This window comes from Erigeron canadensis, chromosome 7 (genome assembly GCF_010389155.1).
Source record: "Erigeron canadensis isolate Cc75 chromosome 7, C_canadensis_v1, whole genome shotgun sequence".
In the NCBI taxonomy this organism is placed as follows: domain Eukaryota; kingdom Viridiplantae; phylum Streptophyta; class Magnoliopsida; order Asterales; family Asteraceae; genus Erigeron; species Erigeron canadensis.
In genome coordinates this window covers 30,539,890-30,558,070 of record NC_057767.1, presented here as the reverse complement: position 1 = coordinate 30,558,070, position 18,181 = coordinate 30,539,890, and the positions used below count along the sequence as shown (strand labels likewise).

The window sequence follows — 18,181 nt, the reverse complement described above, 5'->3', positions numbered from 1 at the left end:
AAGATTAAATCAATTTTTCAATCTCAGCTTATACATTTCTAGCCTACTTTCATTTCGTTTCTCTGCTACTCTCAGTTTATAGTTTTCCGATTTCCTTTCATTTCGTTTCTCTCTGCTACACATATGCTTTTAGATGCATCTACTCTATGCTACTCTCAGGTTGGTCGTTTGAGAATAGTCCGGTTCCAAAACAAATGGCCCCTGATCAGAAACAAAAATAGAAAGGCAACGCGCCAGATGACTGTAAAAAAATCTGAAAAATCGTTAGTGATCTGATCAAAACCAGATATTGTGAACGTTAAATATTGAAGCTCTGATTAAAAGAGCTTCCAGAACTATAATTGAGCTTCTGAAAAACAACACTTGGTTTCATATTTGATTAAAACTGACATCAAAATTTGCTTTGATACAGTAACAAATAAGTATACCCCAATCGATCTTTATTGCACTTCATTAACGATTTATTCAAACTAAAGTCATAAATGAATAGCCATTAAGATCGATCAGGCGGCAAAATCATTTATAACTTGATAGAGAGCTTCTTCAAATGCCGGAACGTCTTTAGTCTCTAGAAATACATATGCTTCGACTCCATTGCCTTCCGCATCATCCATCAAAGTTGTAAGGTTTATCATAGTTATTGTTTCTGGGGCTGCCCAAATGGGCTTTCCAAAACCAAAGTCAGCTTCATAGAAAGGAAACTTACACCAACTAGTTAAAATTACCGCATTAGTGGATTCAGGAATATTCAATATTTGTGAAAATGAATCGAAAACCATAGTTTTCCCTTCTTCGCTATCATGGTACACCTTTGAGTAGTTCGTTAAGGTTTTCCTCACAGAATCACTTAATAGATCCGTAAGTGCTTCTGTTGTTTCTGCAACTCCAGCTTCTGTGCTAAACAGCCCGACGATATTTCCACAAGAATCTTTGGGTATCAAGGATGCCATCTTTTCCCTAAGGTTTATCGACTGGATGAGAACAGACTCTCTTAGATAATTATATATTTTCTGATCAACACAAATGAAAGCCTTCCAAATGATTGCTGCTACCAATTGAACCTTTGACCATTTATGACGGGTTCCATTTGCTGCTTTTATTTTAGAAATTACACTCTCATTGAGTGAAATTTTCTTTCTAGTATATTTGGTTAGCATTTCAACACTCATTAACGGAGAGGGAGATAAACCACGAGTAGTATACAGCGAGCAGGACGAGCTAAAACCAGCTCCTGTGAATTGATCGGTTTTAATAAATTCTCCGCGGTTCATGACAGCCCATTCATGTATAAATGTACATAGAGTAGAGGCATCAAAAAGCATGTGTGTAGCACATACACCTATTGCTACAGCACCACACTCAAACATAGTAACTTGAGTGGCAAGTAGTAAGTCATGATTAATATTGCATGCTGGAATGAATTCATCAGTGATTGTCGTATCATTTTCTTTGTAAGAAAGAAAATCTTGGAGGGTGGTGTTAACTTTGGCCCATATAAACTCAACACCTTGGTCGCTGCAATCAACCATATGATTTTCTTCGATATATCTTCCAGCAAGAGGGTAGAATTGTGTTAACGTTTTCTCTAGCGATTTCTCTAGTTGCAGGGCAAAAAACTGACTTGGGTTGTGCTTATCGCTAACTGGGGAAAAGAAAAGAACAACACCAACCTTTAAAAAAGCAACAAATTCTTCAATAAAGCCTAGCTTGTAGTGCCGGAGCGTTGGAAGGGTTGGAACAAAGGGTTTTATGATTTTGGAGAACTGTTTTTCAACCTTAATTATAATAGCCATGTCTTGCGTACACACTCGGTCTGATATATATCATATATATGACAATGAAGCTAGCTAGCTAGTTGGAAATGACAGAAAAAATGTATTTTTGCGAGCCTCATAAGTTACTATATTTATAACTACTTGGGAATTTACCCGCTACACACAAGTGTGTCTTTGTTAATTGCAGCAGCCAGTAGTTAGATACAGTACTAAACAAGTGGTTTATGTTGACATTTACAGCAGCCGGAGAGCAAGTGGAATATATACAAACTTCTTAAAAGTATATATATTGGGGATAACTTGGATGAAGTTAACATTATTTTGGTTGGATGATGTTGCTCTCACAAACCATTAAAATTTAGGGGGGGCTTTTTGACATGTGTAGAAATTGATTTAAGTGAGTTTGTGAGAGCAACATCATCCAACAAAGATGATGTTAACATCATAAATCATTTTCCCATATATATTGGTGACAGAAATAGTTTTTACTTTACTTGTCAATAAAAAAAGCTATTATGAAAATGTGTTGCATTTGATTAATAACGATCAATTATACGTTATATAAAGGGATAATGATATGTGAATGTAGTGAACTATGACAAAATATCCATGTTATGTATTGATCTAATCGGGGGGTCTATGTTATATAACGAACTTACCAAAACTGTCTAAGGGATGCATGTTACAAGCTAAAGCCGGTCATCAATTTTTTTTCCTTTATTTTTTAATCTTAATAATTAATTAATTTAACATATATAAATAAATATAAGTTATGGAAACATATATGTATATAAGTTCTGTAATTATATAAAAACTGTAAACACCTTCATATCTTCTGGCCGCCACCTACCTCTCCATTTTTCAGATCAACCCTAACACAATCATATACCAAAAAATCAAAGATCTCAAAAATTAAAATCGCATTTGAAGATTACGATCCCTTAAAGTCGCGTTTGGTTCGTAGATTCTGATGGAATTTGATGGAATCGGAATTGAATTCCATTCCTTAGTGCGTTTGGTTGCTCAATGATGAAGGAATATCATTCCGTTGGAATGTCAACATTCCCTCATTTGATGGAATCTCCATTCCATGAGGATGGGGGAAGGAATCTCATTCCGTCTCTCCCTTAAATATTCAAAAGATGAAAAACATTCCATCAAATTCCATTCCATTAGATTCCAATTCCTTCAATAGATTCCATTCCATCCAAAAACATTCTGTGAACCAAACGCGCCGTAAGGGTACATATATACAACCCACACAAACAAACAATGAGAGACTATGAGACGTATTCTTACAAAGCTTAACTTAGAATTGAAATGAGAAAGAATAACTAATTGCTAGATTTTAGTTAAAGCAACAAAACAACAAATTTAGAAGAACGCATTACAAGCCTAAAGCTGAAAAGATCAAATCCCTTGACCTCGGAATTCATCATTTCTCTTTTCGGGATATTAATAAATAACTAAACGGAAACAAGAAAATACCAGTTCTCAAATAATCGGGAGGAGTTGAAAACAATAAATAACACGCATCTCTTAGACAGTTTTGGTAAGTTCATTACATAACATAGGCCCCCGATTAGATCAATACATAACATAGACATTTTGTTATAGTTCACTACATTCACAGGTCATTATCCCTTATATATATGGCGCATGGCGAGGACGTGGAGTGGATGCAATTGACATCGATGTCGCACTTGAACAAGTAAGATATTACAGCCGTCGATCGATCGATCGACATTGAATGTCTCCATATTTACTTCCATGTTAACTTTGCATTTGTAGGGCTTTTGATTTCCATGCATTCAGTTAGTTGGACAATGATTCATGTAAGAATTTTATTCCAAATAAGGCATATCTGCCACTCATTTTGCAACACAAGTTTTCAAGCATAAAATTGTTGCAAAAATAGCATACCCTTAGTGCCGGGTTTGTCCGACTCATATGAATTAATGCTGGTTTCAGCCCGTACTGGTACCTAGTGTGTAGCCGGCACGACCAATGCCAGTTTCTGAAGAAAATTAGTAGTGTTTGTTACAGATTGTGAAATGAAAACAGCATTAATCATTGTCCAAATAGAGTACGGGAAAAATCTTATGATCGTGAATCACGGGGCGGCTTATACATAGGCCGAGGTGAACGACCGGCCTAGGCCCGATTTTTAGGTAGCCTAATTTTTAAATTTTTTTTTATGTATCTACCAATAAACTAAAACAGGATTGACATATTCTTGAAACGACACGTGGCGTAATTCTTGATCGACACGTGTCTTTTTAATTAATTTATTTTTTTAAAAATAAAAATTAGCTTTTTTAGTTGTATAGAAATTCAATTTCCTTATTAGACTTAAAATTAAACTCTAACTATTGACTTGTTAATACAAAAGACATTATAAACTTATTTGAATCGTTTTCTCATTAATAAATTGTCTTTTTTTTTCTTTCTCAAATTACAACTTCTATTACTTATATTAATTATAATCAGTTATTAACATGAAGACTTTAAAAACTTGAGTTTACGATCTGAAATCACAAGGCTATTTGCTATCATCCACTATGCTTATAAGTTCCGATTTTGATGTGGTATTAAAAATTTAAGTTAAATCCAAAACTCTAAATAAACATATATTATATTTATCGTTACTGTTTATTATAATTTAGCTCCGATTACTTTAACGACAATCTATTTCATATTCACGAATCATGTATGAAGTATATTCGAATTTCTTTATAATACAATCTATATAGTTACCGTACATCTTACAGGTATTAGGACTAGTATATATATATAAATTATATATGTTTTTAACTAAGATCATTACAAATCTAACAATTATTCAAAAATTATATAATGATACTTAACCAAAAAAAACCCACTTACATATCTTTGATGGTTAAAAAAAAGGGAATAATGACATACGAATGTCACCACCTATGACAAAATAGTTATGTAATGTAGTGACCTACTCGGGTCGCTATGTGATGTATGCACTTATGTTTTTGGGCTATGCGATGTATGTTACCAGGTACTACAAGTTATAACAGGAAATTTACACTTCAGTCATCTTCTCCGATGAGTTTTCCGGCAACATCATTCTTGAATATGCCTCTCAAAAAAATAACCTGTGTTGATGTACTTACTGCTAAAGCCTTGGAATTTGCAATCATTTATCATTGTCAAAATTCACAAAAGTCTAAAAGATAACAAGCAACATAGTCATATTTTTAGAATTCAAACTATCAAACTTATAGGATAGTATTCAGTAGTATGATCGAACTTATTTTTAGATTTAATGTCATAAAAGTTTAATATTATTCAGTATTTTGCTAAGTTTGTTGATAATAATACTTATCGTTATTTTTATATCTTAGTTTATATAATTATAATTGTTGCACCTATAATTTTTTATTGAACATTAAAAACGGTATATTATTCATATATAAATTCTAGCAAGAAGCTAGAAGATACATACATAAACAGAGAAAGTACGAAAAGAAATTACAAGTTAAAACTATTCCATTGGGGCCTAATAATACATGATGAGGCCAATCGGTTGGAGAGCCATGAGAAACTAGTTCTTTTAATCTCTTTGAAGGCGAAGTGAAGAGATGGCTGCTTGTTCAAGACTATGAAATCGTTCCTACTTCTCCATATTATCCAGAGATATGCAAGCAGGACCAGTTGAGCGAGTTTGTGCTTAGAAGAAGTCGTACCAATTAGCATATGAAACTGAAGGAGTTCTTGCAGATTATGTGGCATTGGAGAAGTAATTTGGCACCAAACTTGAACTCGACACCATAAGGAGGTTGCAAATGAGCAGTTTAAGAAGAGATACTCGGTGGTCTCGGGATGGAGATTGCAAAGTGCGCAAAGAGACAAAGATGTAGCAACTTGCCTAAGTGACAACGGTCCAAAGTTGGGAGTCTTTGCATTTCAATTCGCCAGCCTAGAATATTAGCTTTAAACGAAGCAAGCTTGTTCCACGGGAAGATCCATCTATATGGTCCAATCGGAAGTCTTTGAAGATGCGATCTCATAGAATATTTAACAGAGAAGCCAGAAGAAGTATCCAAGTCCCATTTATAATCCATGCTTTTTTCCCCCTCTGCCGAGATCCATAAATCCTCATAGACGACACTCCCTCATGATTAATCTTGTTGTGCATTAAACGTTCCATATCTAAAATTTAAAGAGATGTATAATCCATATCTAAACTTTAAAGAGATATAAATGTTGGACTCACGTAGTTGTGACCTTCACCGATCATATATCAGTCAGATATGATAATTGACAAATAATTGAAATCCTTATGTCGGTAAATATACGATGGGCGTATTTACCATTAGTGACATAATATAGGGTTTCCCATTAGGTGATTAGAATTAAAGAGACTAATAATACGCATTACATAAAACACCAAGGGGGCTAAGTATAAATGTTATATATATAAATATAACATCATTAATCATTATTAATGACTAATGAATCACTAATCACGCCCCCCCTCTCTAATTGTGTGTGTGTTTTCTCTTCTTCCCCATCTAACATATAATCACCTTAATTTGGGAACCAATCTCAATGGCAAGAATGCTGAATCAACTAATAGGTTCCACAGGATCTTCAGGTTAGTAATCTTAATCATGTTTTCATTATATTTATAATACGAATCATTATTTTTCCAACAATAATCTCTAGCTAGCTTGCATATAAAGATATGTACGTGACATTTAATCCCGCAAACATATGTGCAATTTGCCCACTTCAATATTATTGTAAAACTGATAACATAACACATAAGTTCTCAAAAGTCTGGCAAAATATAATACGAACAAATTTGGGCTATGCGAAGAAAGATCTTGCTACAATACCGACACATTTGGGCTATGCCTAATGGCCCATTATATGGCCATTTTGATGTTATAAAAAAGCGTTGGTGCGCAAATGCAACGTCCTCTTCTAAGTTACTCTACCATTGCATGCACAAGAAAGCTTTCTAGAAACCAACAACTCTTGTCTAAAGCTTTTACTTTGACCCATCAATTTGTGTGACAATTTAACTTTTGCAAAGTTTGATATTCACCCTCTGTTACTTTGTATTCTCTTAGCTTCTTTTGTTCATTTTCATATTATCATTTGCTTCTTTAAGATTAAATCAAATTTATCAATCTCAACTTATATAAGAATGAATCTACTAGAAAGACGGATTAAATTACCATTGTTAGTTAGCAAGTTCAAAATACAAGCGCTACGAAAAACAACACTTTATTACATATTTGATTAAAACTGATCACAGGAAACTTTGTTTAAAATTGACACAAGCTAGAACCAATTAGTATACCCTAACTGATCTTTATTGCACGTTCATTATTAACGATTTATTCAAACCAAAGTAGTATAGATGAATATCGATATAGATCAATCAGGCAGCAAAATCATTTATAACTCGATCTAGAGCTTCTTCAAAAGACGGGACGTCTTTAGTCTCAAGAAAGACATACGCTTCGACTCCATTACCTTGCGCATCATCCATCAAATTCGTAAGGTCTTTAATGGTTATTGTTCCTGGGGTTGCCCAAGTTGGCTTTCCAAAACCAAAATCAATTTCATAAAAAGGAACCTTACACCAACTAGTTAAAAGAACCACATTAGTGAGATCAGAATTAATATTCAATATTTGTGAAAATGCATCGAAAACCATTGTTTTCCCTTCTTCGCTGTTGTGGTTCACCTTTGCGTAGTTAGTTATGGTTTTCCTCACAGAATCACTTAATAGATATGCAAGTGCTTCTGTCGTCGTTGATTATGCAGCTACAGCTTCTGTGCCAAACACCCCGATCATATTTCCACAAGAATCTTTAGGTATCAAGGACGCCATTTTTTCTCTAAGGTTTATCGCCTGGATGATAACAGACGCTCTTAGATAATTGTATATTTTCTGATCAACACAAATGAAAGCCTTCCATATAATTGCCGCTACCAATTGAACCTTTGACCATTTATGGGTACTATTTTTTCCCTTTGCTTTTATTTGAGATATCACACTCTCACTAAATGAAACTTTCTTTCTAGTATACTTGCTTAGCACGTCACCACTCATTATTGGAATGGGACTTAAACCACGAGCAGGATACAACACGCAGGAGGAGCTTAAACCTGCAGCTCCTCCTGTGATCAATTGATCGGTTTTAGTACTAATTTCTCTGCGGTTCATGACAGCCCATTCGTGTATAAATGTACATAGAGTGGAGGCATCAAAAAGCATATGTGTAGCACATACACCTATTGCTATCGAACCGCACTCAAACATGGTAACTTGAGTCGCAAGTAATAAGCCGTCATGATCATTGCTTTTTGGGATGAATTCATCGGTGATCATCGTATTATTTTCTTTGTAAGAAAGAAAATCTTGAAGGGTGGTGTTAACTTTGGCACATATAAACTCCACACCTTGGTCGTTGCAATCAACGACGTGGTTTTCTTCGATATATCTACCAGCAAGAGGGTAGAATTGTGTTAAGGTTTTCTCGAGCGATTTCTCTAGCTGACGGGCAACAAACTGGTTTGGATTGTTGTGTTTGCTTGGGGAAAAGAAAAGAACAACTTCAACCTTTAAAAAAGCAAAGAAGTTTTCAATAAAACCTAGCTTGTAATGCCTGAGTGTTGGAACAGTTGGAACAAATGGTTTAATGATTTTGGTGGATTGTTTTTCAATCTTGATAATAGACATTATTACGTACACTTGGTCGATCTGATATATATATATATATATATATATGACAAAATGCAGGTAATTAACTAAGCTAGTTGGAAGAAACAGAAAAGATGTACTTTTGATCGGAGAGTCTCATAATAAAGCCTCTATTTATAACCACGTATTTACTTGCGACACAAAAAGTGAAAAGTGTGTACGTGTTTGTTTATATTGCTGCAGCAAGCGGTCATCAGATACCAATTAAACAATGATGAACTTTGTTTGATTTAATTAATTTTGAGATATCAAGAGTTATGATTGGTCAATTAAAGTTAGATTAGTTGACTTTTAGTGTATATAGATTTTAGACACGTGTCTAACACTGGACACGAGACTTACGACATTACTAATAGATATTAAGTATTCAATTCAAATGACAAGAATGTTAAGCTAATAAAAAGAAAACTAATGTAATAAAAGGACATTGGAAGCATATACCTTCCTTCATCATTTGTAAGACTTCTTTATAGATAGAAGAAATTTGTTGTAGTCTTTTTTGTCTTCTCATCTTTGTCACATATTAACACCTTAAAGCTCCTTCTCAACTTAACTCGATATATCGCAATGTACAATTCGTGTGTGAAAACCAATTTTAATAACATTGTAAAAATAATTATTTTAGTTATTTGTTTTTTATTAATTAAATAAAAGTTCAATTGTCTTTTAGTATATATATAGAGATTAAAACTAGATTTTAGGCCTGTGTCTAATATACGGACTTATGGCATTATCAATGTTAGAGTTAATTTATTATATTTAAAATTTAATATACTATATTGAGTAGTAAAAAATTAATCTACATATCAACACTTCATGTTTTATATTCAAATAAATTTTAAAAATATGTGTATCGAAGTTGTTTACTGTGACATGCTTTGCGATATGTGAATATTACAAAATATAATATGTCAATCAAAGTTGTAAGTTGTGAGATACTTAGCGATATTTGAACATTAAAAAATCATAATAGGTCACTATCATTTTATTTGTTTTATTCCACTTCAATAAAAATGTTAGTACAATTACTCTTAAATCGTAATATATTTAGGTTAAATTTTATTTAGATTTAATTAATTAATTTTATGTTTATATAATAGAACATATTATTGGATATATATTAGTTATTATTTAGTTAAATATATATTAGTTATTATTTTATTGGATAAATATTAGCTATTATTTTATTAGATATATATTAGCTATTATTATTTATTTATTATATTAAAACTATTGGGTAGAAAATTTAAATTTGTGATAAAAAGAAAAAAGTGTAAATTAAAGTCAACATTAAAAATCAAGAGATATGATTGGTCGATAAGTTATTAGAGCAACTATGCTTTAGTATAATAAAAAATTTAGAATTAAAATAATACAATTACTATTAAAATCTTAATATATCTACATTAGATATAATTTATTTTTATTTATTTAATTATATATATATAATAGAACATATTATTGGATATATATTAGTTATTATATTATTCGATAAATATTAACAATTATTCTATCAGATATATATTATCTATTACTCTTATTTATTTATTACATTAAAAATTTTGGGTAAAAAGTGTTAATTTGTGATGATAAAAAAATGTAAATTAAAGTCAAAATTGAAAAAAAAAGTCAACATTAAAAATCCGAGTGTTGTGATTGGTCGATAAATTATTAGAGCAACTTTATTTTAATATAATAAAAGATTTTTACAATATATATTTGTTTTTGCAAAGAGCTAGAACAAACACAAAAAAACAAATTAAACAAAACTAAAAAGTAAAAGATATGGGAAAAATTAAAACTAAACAAAAGAACTTAAAGGAGAAGATATAGGAAAGACTAGAAAAAAAAACGAAAAGAAAATAAAAACAAACGAGATATATATGAAGTGGGAAAATTCAAATTGCAAGCAAAAATAATGAATAAAGAAGATAGAAATAAACTGTGCTAGAAGCTAGCCATTAATAAAGTCATGAAAAAAAAAACCCATAACGGATTATGACATGCCAAAATTTGAACAATAATACAGATGTTGAGCAACAATGTGCTTGCATGGTTCAGTTTTTCTTTCGTGCACAATTATTGTTCAATACTTTCTTCGTTTAAAATTATTACTTCTCCGTCATATTAAAACAAGTACTTTGAATTTTCAAAATCTTCTTTTTAAAGTTTGACCATAATATTTTGATTTGTGTTATATAATAATTTATAAAATTTATATGAATTGATTGAGTTTTAGATGTGTTTTCATTTATGTAAATTTCATCATATATTATATAACACAATATATATATATATATATATTTAAGATCAAAGTTAAAAAAACAATAGATATTTTATTTGGTTGTATATTGTACTGTACATTTTGTTTATTTATGGTTAAAAAATATTGTGAGAAAATCTTAATCTTAATATATACTATAAGACAGTTGAACTAATGACTAATTAACCAATCACATCGTTCGATTTCATCAAATTGACTTTTGATGATGTCATCATTTAGATAAACTACAAATTAAAAATCCTAATAATTATTATCCAAATATATTATTATATTAATATTTATATTAATTTATAGAAAAAGTCCCATTAATTTACACTTTTTTGTTTTCCATCAATAATTTACACTTTTTAGCCCTGAATACTTAATTTATATTTATTTTTAGTCATCAACTTAAGAAATTTTTTTAAAATTTACAATCATTTAATTAAATAAAAAAATTTAACATATATATGAAATATTTTCTACAAAAAAATATTTATTTGAAAACCTAATGACTTATTAACAAATATTAGAAGAGTCCTAATTGTTATCAAAAAATATAAAAACAATCCTAATTGTTATCATATTATCATAGAACAAGTGATTGAAAATAAACATATGCGTGTTATGAACGCGCATCATGATTAAATACATATACTTGAATGTCAAGTTCGGAATCACAAATATGTTTATATTTCAATTCTTAATTATTTTTCCTAATAATATCACATTATGAGTACATTTGTTTCAAAATATATTATAATGGAGAAATTATTATATATAACATGTGCCTTGTGAAATGACTACGGCAAACAATTCCATAAATATGTCTAGGCTAATAATGACAGTGAGGAACCTATGATTATTGTACTACAACTTGTAAAATATAACACTTAAAACCGTTTTTTTTTAATTGTAAGCTTTTGTGACTTAAATGTATGAAGATCTAATATTGTTAATATCGTAAATCCCGTGTCCAGTGTTGGACACGGGTCTAAAATCTAGTACACTACTAATTAATTAACAATTAGATGAATACCACGCAATATGACGATAACATGGAAGTGGCATGGTATCCAAAAAAGATACAAGGGGCTAATTGGTTCATCCCAATTACCATTTTTTTTAATGGTATAAATAAAAATTATCATTACGACTAACACCATGAATTTATAGCCATCTAAGATTATGACTAACACATTCAATTTATGATACCATACAAAAAAATGACTTTTCAATTAACAAAATTTATATATCATACAAGAAGATGACTCTTCAATTAGCAATTTATCTTCTATAATAATTGTGAAAAAAAAAATATTCTGAATAATAATTGTAAAAGAAAAAAAACAGTGAACCATGCGTGCAAGCTGCTCAGCCACCTACTTCCACTTCTGACATGTCACACCCCGTTTTATTTTTCGTATTTTGCTAGGTTTTTCACCCAAGTAATTTACATATTTCCAACATCGTGCCAGCCTACTTTTGCTAGCTTCCAACAAATTTGGTCACGTTTTCACCGAAGTAAGTTTAAATTACGAGTACATCTTTGGCCTTTCACTTTTTGGTTGAAGCATCTCTGTAGTACGTGACAATCTACAAAACTATCAATGCTCTTGTTTATTTATACTAAAAAGTTAAAAATATTGTTGCGTGTCCAGTTGGAGAAAACACCACATGTATTCCAAGAAAACATAGTCAACAGAAAACACATTCAAATGATAGTTTTTTAGAAAACAAAAACAATATTTTCTAACTTTTCAATAGTGTAACACCCATTGTTTACAAATATTTGTTTCCAAAACTTTGCCTAGCTAGCTAACAGCGTGAATAATGCGGAAGAAAACATTTAAAACATTAACCAATACATAACGGATGATTTATTAATTAATTAAAAGGTGTTACAGAAGCATATAATCACAACAATTCAAATCAATGGCGGAACTATGAAGGCAGGCCGGGAAGGGTGGTGTCCCCTCCAAAAGTCTGAATCTCGTCTGTATATATAGTTGTTCAGAGAAAAATAGCTAAATATATTATATCATGGTTGAAGTGGCTATAATCTTGGTTTTCGTTGCCTTCCTTTTTAATTTGTTGTTGTACAGGTTCAATAATCCACATGGGCTTCATAACTTTTCCTCCTTTAGTTTTATATAAGTTATATATATACTCGTATAAGTTATAACCCATACTCTCTCTTATACATACTTACAGTTTTCAAAATTTTATACATACCATCTCTTATATATAGCTTTGAAAAAACTACACAGTAGTATACATATATCACATAAATTTATTATAAATATATCTATAAGACAATACTTAGTGTATACAATTAAGGTCCTTAAAGTTGTTAAATTATGGCTACTAGTTATAAATAATGTGCATACACAATGTGAACCCAATTAAGCTTGTAAAATCATTCATGAGGCACTAAAGCTTTACTTGCGAGGGCTAAAACGACTCACACTCAAGTTTTAAATGATTTGGCCCTCCCAGAAAAAATATTCAAGTTCCGTCACTGATTCAAATGGAAACTCAAACGGTTGTCCAATATTAAACAACCATAATAACATCATTAATAAGTCATAACATCTGAAAAATCAATGAATGTCTAAATAAAGAGACTGGTATTTGGTGAACTAAAACGAGCTTCATTTATAAATCGTCCACTTAAGTTTCGCATCTTTTTACATCTAGTTGTCTAACCTTATTGTACTTGAAGGTATAACATATTTTAAAAGAAAATTTGTTAGCTTATTAAAGTTAAATAAATATCACATGTTTGACAAAAACAGTCCGTTTTAAACATTAAAGAAGAATTATGTTTCTTTGTTATCATTAAGTCACATGATCGTAATACATCATCACATTTCATTTAACTGTAATCATATGACGTCATCTCATCAACATAGGATACATATATACATAGTAATATCCTATTTGTGCCAAAATACATCTCATATGATACATCATCACATATCACATATAGTTTTCACATCATATATGTGTGACATAATTAGTCACTAATCAAATCTCACATATCGTTTTCACATCTTGTGTAACATAAGTTACTAATCACATCTTAAGTGAATGGTTGTGTGTAAGCAGTCATAAGAACTTATAGGGAATCTCACATCCGACTCGATGTGACAAGCCTTTAATTCGATTAATTCGATGATCCATCTTTGTCGTTAAAGAAACACAACGTCGATTCAAAAGTATTTTTTATGTTCAAAGACATTAGTGGATAGTCAGGTCACCTGAAGATAGTCATCCCACGTGCTAATGTTGCAAGAACGTAACCACCCAAACAATCATATCTCTACGCACTAAGCTTAATTAATATATTTACCACATGTATTAGCTCGAGCATTTACATCTATCACATCTAGTTTAGGAATCACATTCCTAAACACTTAACACATATATTCATCTTACGTTTGGTTAGTTATCATATTTTACCACCCCAAAATTGAAGCATAAGATACCAGGCTCCAACAATTATGAGGTTCTCCATGGTAGTTCTTTTTATAGGCTTATGGAGTTTAGTAGTAGTATTTTTGGAAATTTGTAAAATAATAAAACCGGTATTAAAAAAACCGGCTTTTGCCAAATCACCGTGGCTTGGTCCTATTGGCCGGGTGGCTTGTTAGAGTTGTTCAACTTAAGATAGGTTTCGTGAATGTCTTTTTTCAACTCTTTTTCATTAAAGCCGGTTATAAAAACGGTGTTTTGGACTTTTCTTACTTTTTTTAGATGACATTTGTAAGTTTATTAGACTATCTGCATCAGTTTAGAATATTTTTTTAATAAACATCCTAATCAACATGTTACGTTAGCTTTTCATTCATCATTCTCACAAACACTTTTTACCCACAACAATAATATATCCATTCTTCTTACAAACAACCAAATAAATTCCAAAGTAACTTTTGTCTTTTACCTTTATCTCTCCTCATTTTTCCCCATCATACTCTACAAACAACCATGGATGGACATCCTCCATGTCACCAGTCACCACCCACATCAATAGTCTTTCTACAAACATCATTCATGTCACCACAAATTTCTTATGGACATCCTTGTTGTAAATGGTCTTAGTTAACATGGAATAGCGTTTTTATATTCACGCGGTAGAATATATATAAACTTCCTGAAACTATATATTTGATGACAAAATAGTTATTATTATTATTATTATTATTATTATTATTATTATTATTATTAATATTATTATTATTATTATTATTATTATTATCATCTTTATTTTAATTTATACTCTTATAAAGAAACTAACCTCTTTTTATTTTAAGTAATTCTACCTTTGAATTACTAGAATTACCCTTAACTTTTTATGTTTTGCCTTTAATGAATTATAATTTACACTCTAAACATTTATTTTAATAATTAACACTTTAAGCCCTTATCTTTTAAATTTTTCACTATCACAATTACATCAACTTACACCATTTCACACCGCCAACACCACCACCACCAATAGTACCGTCACCGACACCCCTAGACCACTTTCCCCACCACCGCCGTCGTATTGCGCGGATACCATGCTCGTCTATAAATAAAATAAAGTACACTATGAAATGTGTTGCCTTTGAATAATAACATTAATGATCAGCATCTTAGAATCTACTGGTAATTAATAAAGGACTTCTGACTTTTAAAACTTTTTCAATATTAATTTAATTAATGTCAATTAACTATATACGAGTATATAGTTTGATCAAGTCATGTGGTGGCTGGAGAAAATAACTATTGCTACTATGCGTATAACTGTATATATTATAGACCTGTGAATTCGATATGCATTTCATCGATTGTTTCTTTATTATATATATGTTACTGTTAATAATATATAGTTTGACATTTTCTTTTTCTTAGGGTGAAGTATTGTTTATTTATTATATACTGAGTATTATTGTTACTAATATATAGTTGACATTTTTTTGATGTTGAAGCATATGTGATTGACATCATGTCAAACTTTGGCATTTTGGGAACTAATCAATGGGTTGTCACGTATATTCAAACCATGTTAAAACTTGCCAAAAAAAGACGTCAATTATTAGGATGTGGTTGCTAAAAAAGGGTTGCCCCCACGTGTACACAAAGACACTCTTGACGTTCCAATCAACACTAATGCAAAATATATAATGTCGATTGCACCATTCACCCAACTACACCCTTCACCCTTAGATATCAAGGGTCGGCTTAAGCATTTTGGTGGCTCAAATTTTTGACGATTCTTAGGCCTTTTTGGTGGCTCAAATTTTAGACGATTTTTAGGGCTTTTTATAAACTTAACAAAAATCTTTTTTCTTTTATTGATGGATATAAATAACTAAAAACCTTATAATATATACCTCTACAAGATAGAAAGACATGTAAAGAAACAACTCTCACAGCTCTACTTGATTGAAACTGAATTTCAACTTGTATTCCAATTAACAACTATAATTTTAGGGACTGTTTGCTTTTTTAACTATTAAACAACTTAATTGATTAAATGATTGGATTGGTAAAAACAATTGTATGTATGAATTAAGTCGGTATAGTTTTATTTTGTTTCTTAAATCACACAATAAACACTTTTTATTTACTTAATGAATTAAGTATTTTTCATTAAGTTCATTAAGATTTAAACAAATAGGGTCAGAGTTTGTTATATAGAAAAATTGGATCACGATTTTTTTCAATCCTAAACACAAAATTTACCAATTCTTCTATTTCAATTTCTTATTGCAATTTATACTATTCTTGTGTATAACTCTACCAATTCTAATCAGCAATCACATATTATTTAAAAATCCCATTTGAGAGGAATATAAAAAGAAGCCATTTAAAAAGTAAAACAGTTAGACATATCGTTACCTATAAAGGTAAAACTAGTATAAGCCTAAAATAGGAGATCTTTAGCTTATGGTAGCTTTAGGTAGAGTTGGGCAAAAGATTGGAACCAGAACCGGTTTTAGTTAACGTGATGAAGAACCGGTTCTTGGTCAAAGTTTGACTTTTTTTTTGGTTTTTTTTGTCCAAGAACCGGTTTGGAACCGATTGAAACTGGAATTTTGGATCTGAAAGTGGAACCGGTTCCTATCTGTCGCTTCCTCAGGAACCGGAGCCGGTTTCTCAGTAACCGGTTCCAATCGCTTCATAGATAATCCGAACCAGTTTTTTTGGAACCATTTTTTTTTGCCCAACTTTAGGTTACTGTCTAGCCCACTAAGCTTATTGGGCCGGCCTGTGACATGTAAACATTGTTCTAAACTCTTTTAACATGATGATGCACATGTTTACCACCATGGCACCATCCATACAATTTTTTTATTTTATTTATAGGAATTAGTTTCCTGGAATGTAACTATCTTTGACCGAATGTCTATAGTAGGAAAAAACTAAAGTTATGTGTATTGTATGTAAGCAACTTGAAAAAATGTTTATTGTATGTAAGAAAACATACGTGGCAACCATATACAGGTGCCACTTGTCAGATTGTAATTGGTTGAAACGAAATTCTTGCATACAATAAACATTATTTCAAAGTTGTTTACATACAATACACACAGCTTTAGTTATTTCCTACTATAGACACTCGTTTAAAATTTCTTACATTCGAGAGAACTAATCCCTTATTTATATGCTAAACTGTTTTGACTTGATGATGCACATATTTACCACTTCCACGTTCATAAAACTTTTTATGATAGTAAGATTTTGATTGGAAGTAAATAATAGCTTCAATACATTTGTAAGTATTATCGTATTAACGTATATTTAACGCTATTATATTATACCATACTGATCGTAATATTAACATATTGAGTCCAACCAGTTAATACCAATTCTATAAAGGTTAGTCACCGAAAATGTAAATTGATGCATCCAATTTGTTGATATGCATCCCTTTTTTTTTTTATAAATCTATACTACTTTATAAAGCAAATGAAGTAATATTAGTACCACCTAAGTTGATTAATTTACCACAATTATGCATTAACTGTTTGTATAGTGTATTGTAATACTTGTACAATGCGGTAAATTAATCAAGTTTAATGGTACGAATATCATTTTTCATAAAGCAAACTATCTTCTCCGCTTTTAAGTAATTAAAATTTTAAAATGACCGTATTAACCGTCTTCTTTATTCGCTAATTTAAAAATCTTTACTTATTTACCTATAATATCCATAATGAAATAAATTATAACATAGATCATCTAACACTTAATGAACCATATTAACCTCTCTTACATCGATTAATTTACATTCACCACCACCATCACCGCTGCACATCGCCGTCGCCACACCTTCGTCGCTATCACCATCACCGACGTATCGCGCGGGAATCCGTCTAGTTTATATATATATTTTAT

General features: G+C 31.0%; 2 protein-coding genes across 2 annotated transcripts; both read right to left on the bottom strand.

Moving 5' to 3' along the window:
• Positions 1 to 503: 503 nt before the first annotated feature.
• Positions 504 to 1,837, bottom strand: LOC122608604 (pelargonidin 3-O-(6-caffeoylglucoside) 5-O-(6-O-malonylglucoside) 4'''-malonyltransferase-like). The gene has a single exon (XM_043781700.1). The coding sequence runs from the start codon at positions 1,791 to 1,793 to the stop codon at positions 504 to 506; it is 1,290 nt and encodes a 429-aa protein (XP_043637635.1). The 5' UTR covers positions 1,794 to 1,837.
• A 5,151-nt stretch (positions 1,838 to 6,988) lies between these two features.
• LOC122608671 (pelargonidin 3-O-(6-caffeoylglucoside) 5-O-(6-O-malonylglucoside) 4'''-malonyltransferase-like) lies at positions 6,989 to 8,524 on the bottom strand. The gene has a single exon (XM_043781761.1). The coding sequence runs from the start codon at positions 8,506 to 8,508 to the stop codon at positions 7,582 to 7,584; it is 927 nt and encodes a 308-aa protein (XP_043637696.1). The 5' UTR covers positions 8,509 to 8,524; the 3' UTR covers positions 6,989 to 7,581.
• Between the last annotated feature and the right edge of the window lie 9,657 nt (positions 8,525 to 18,181).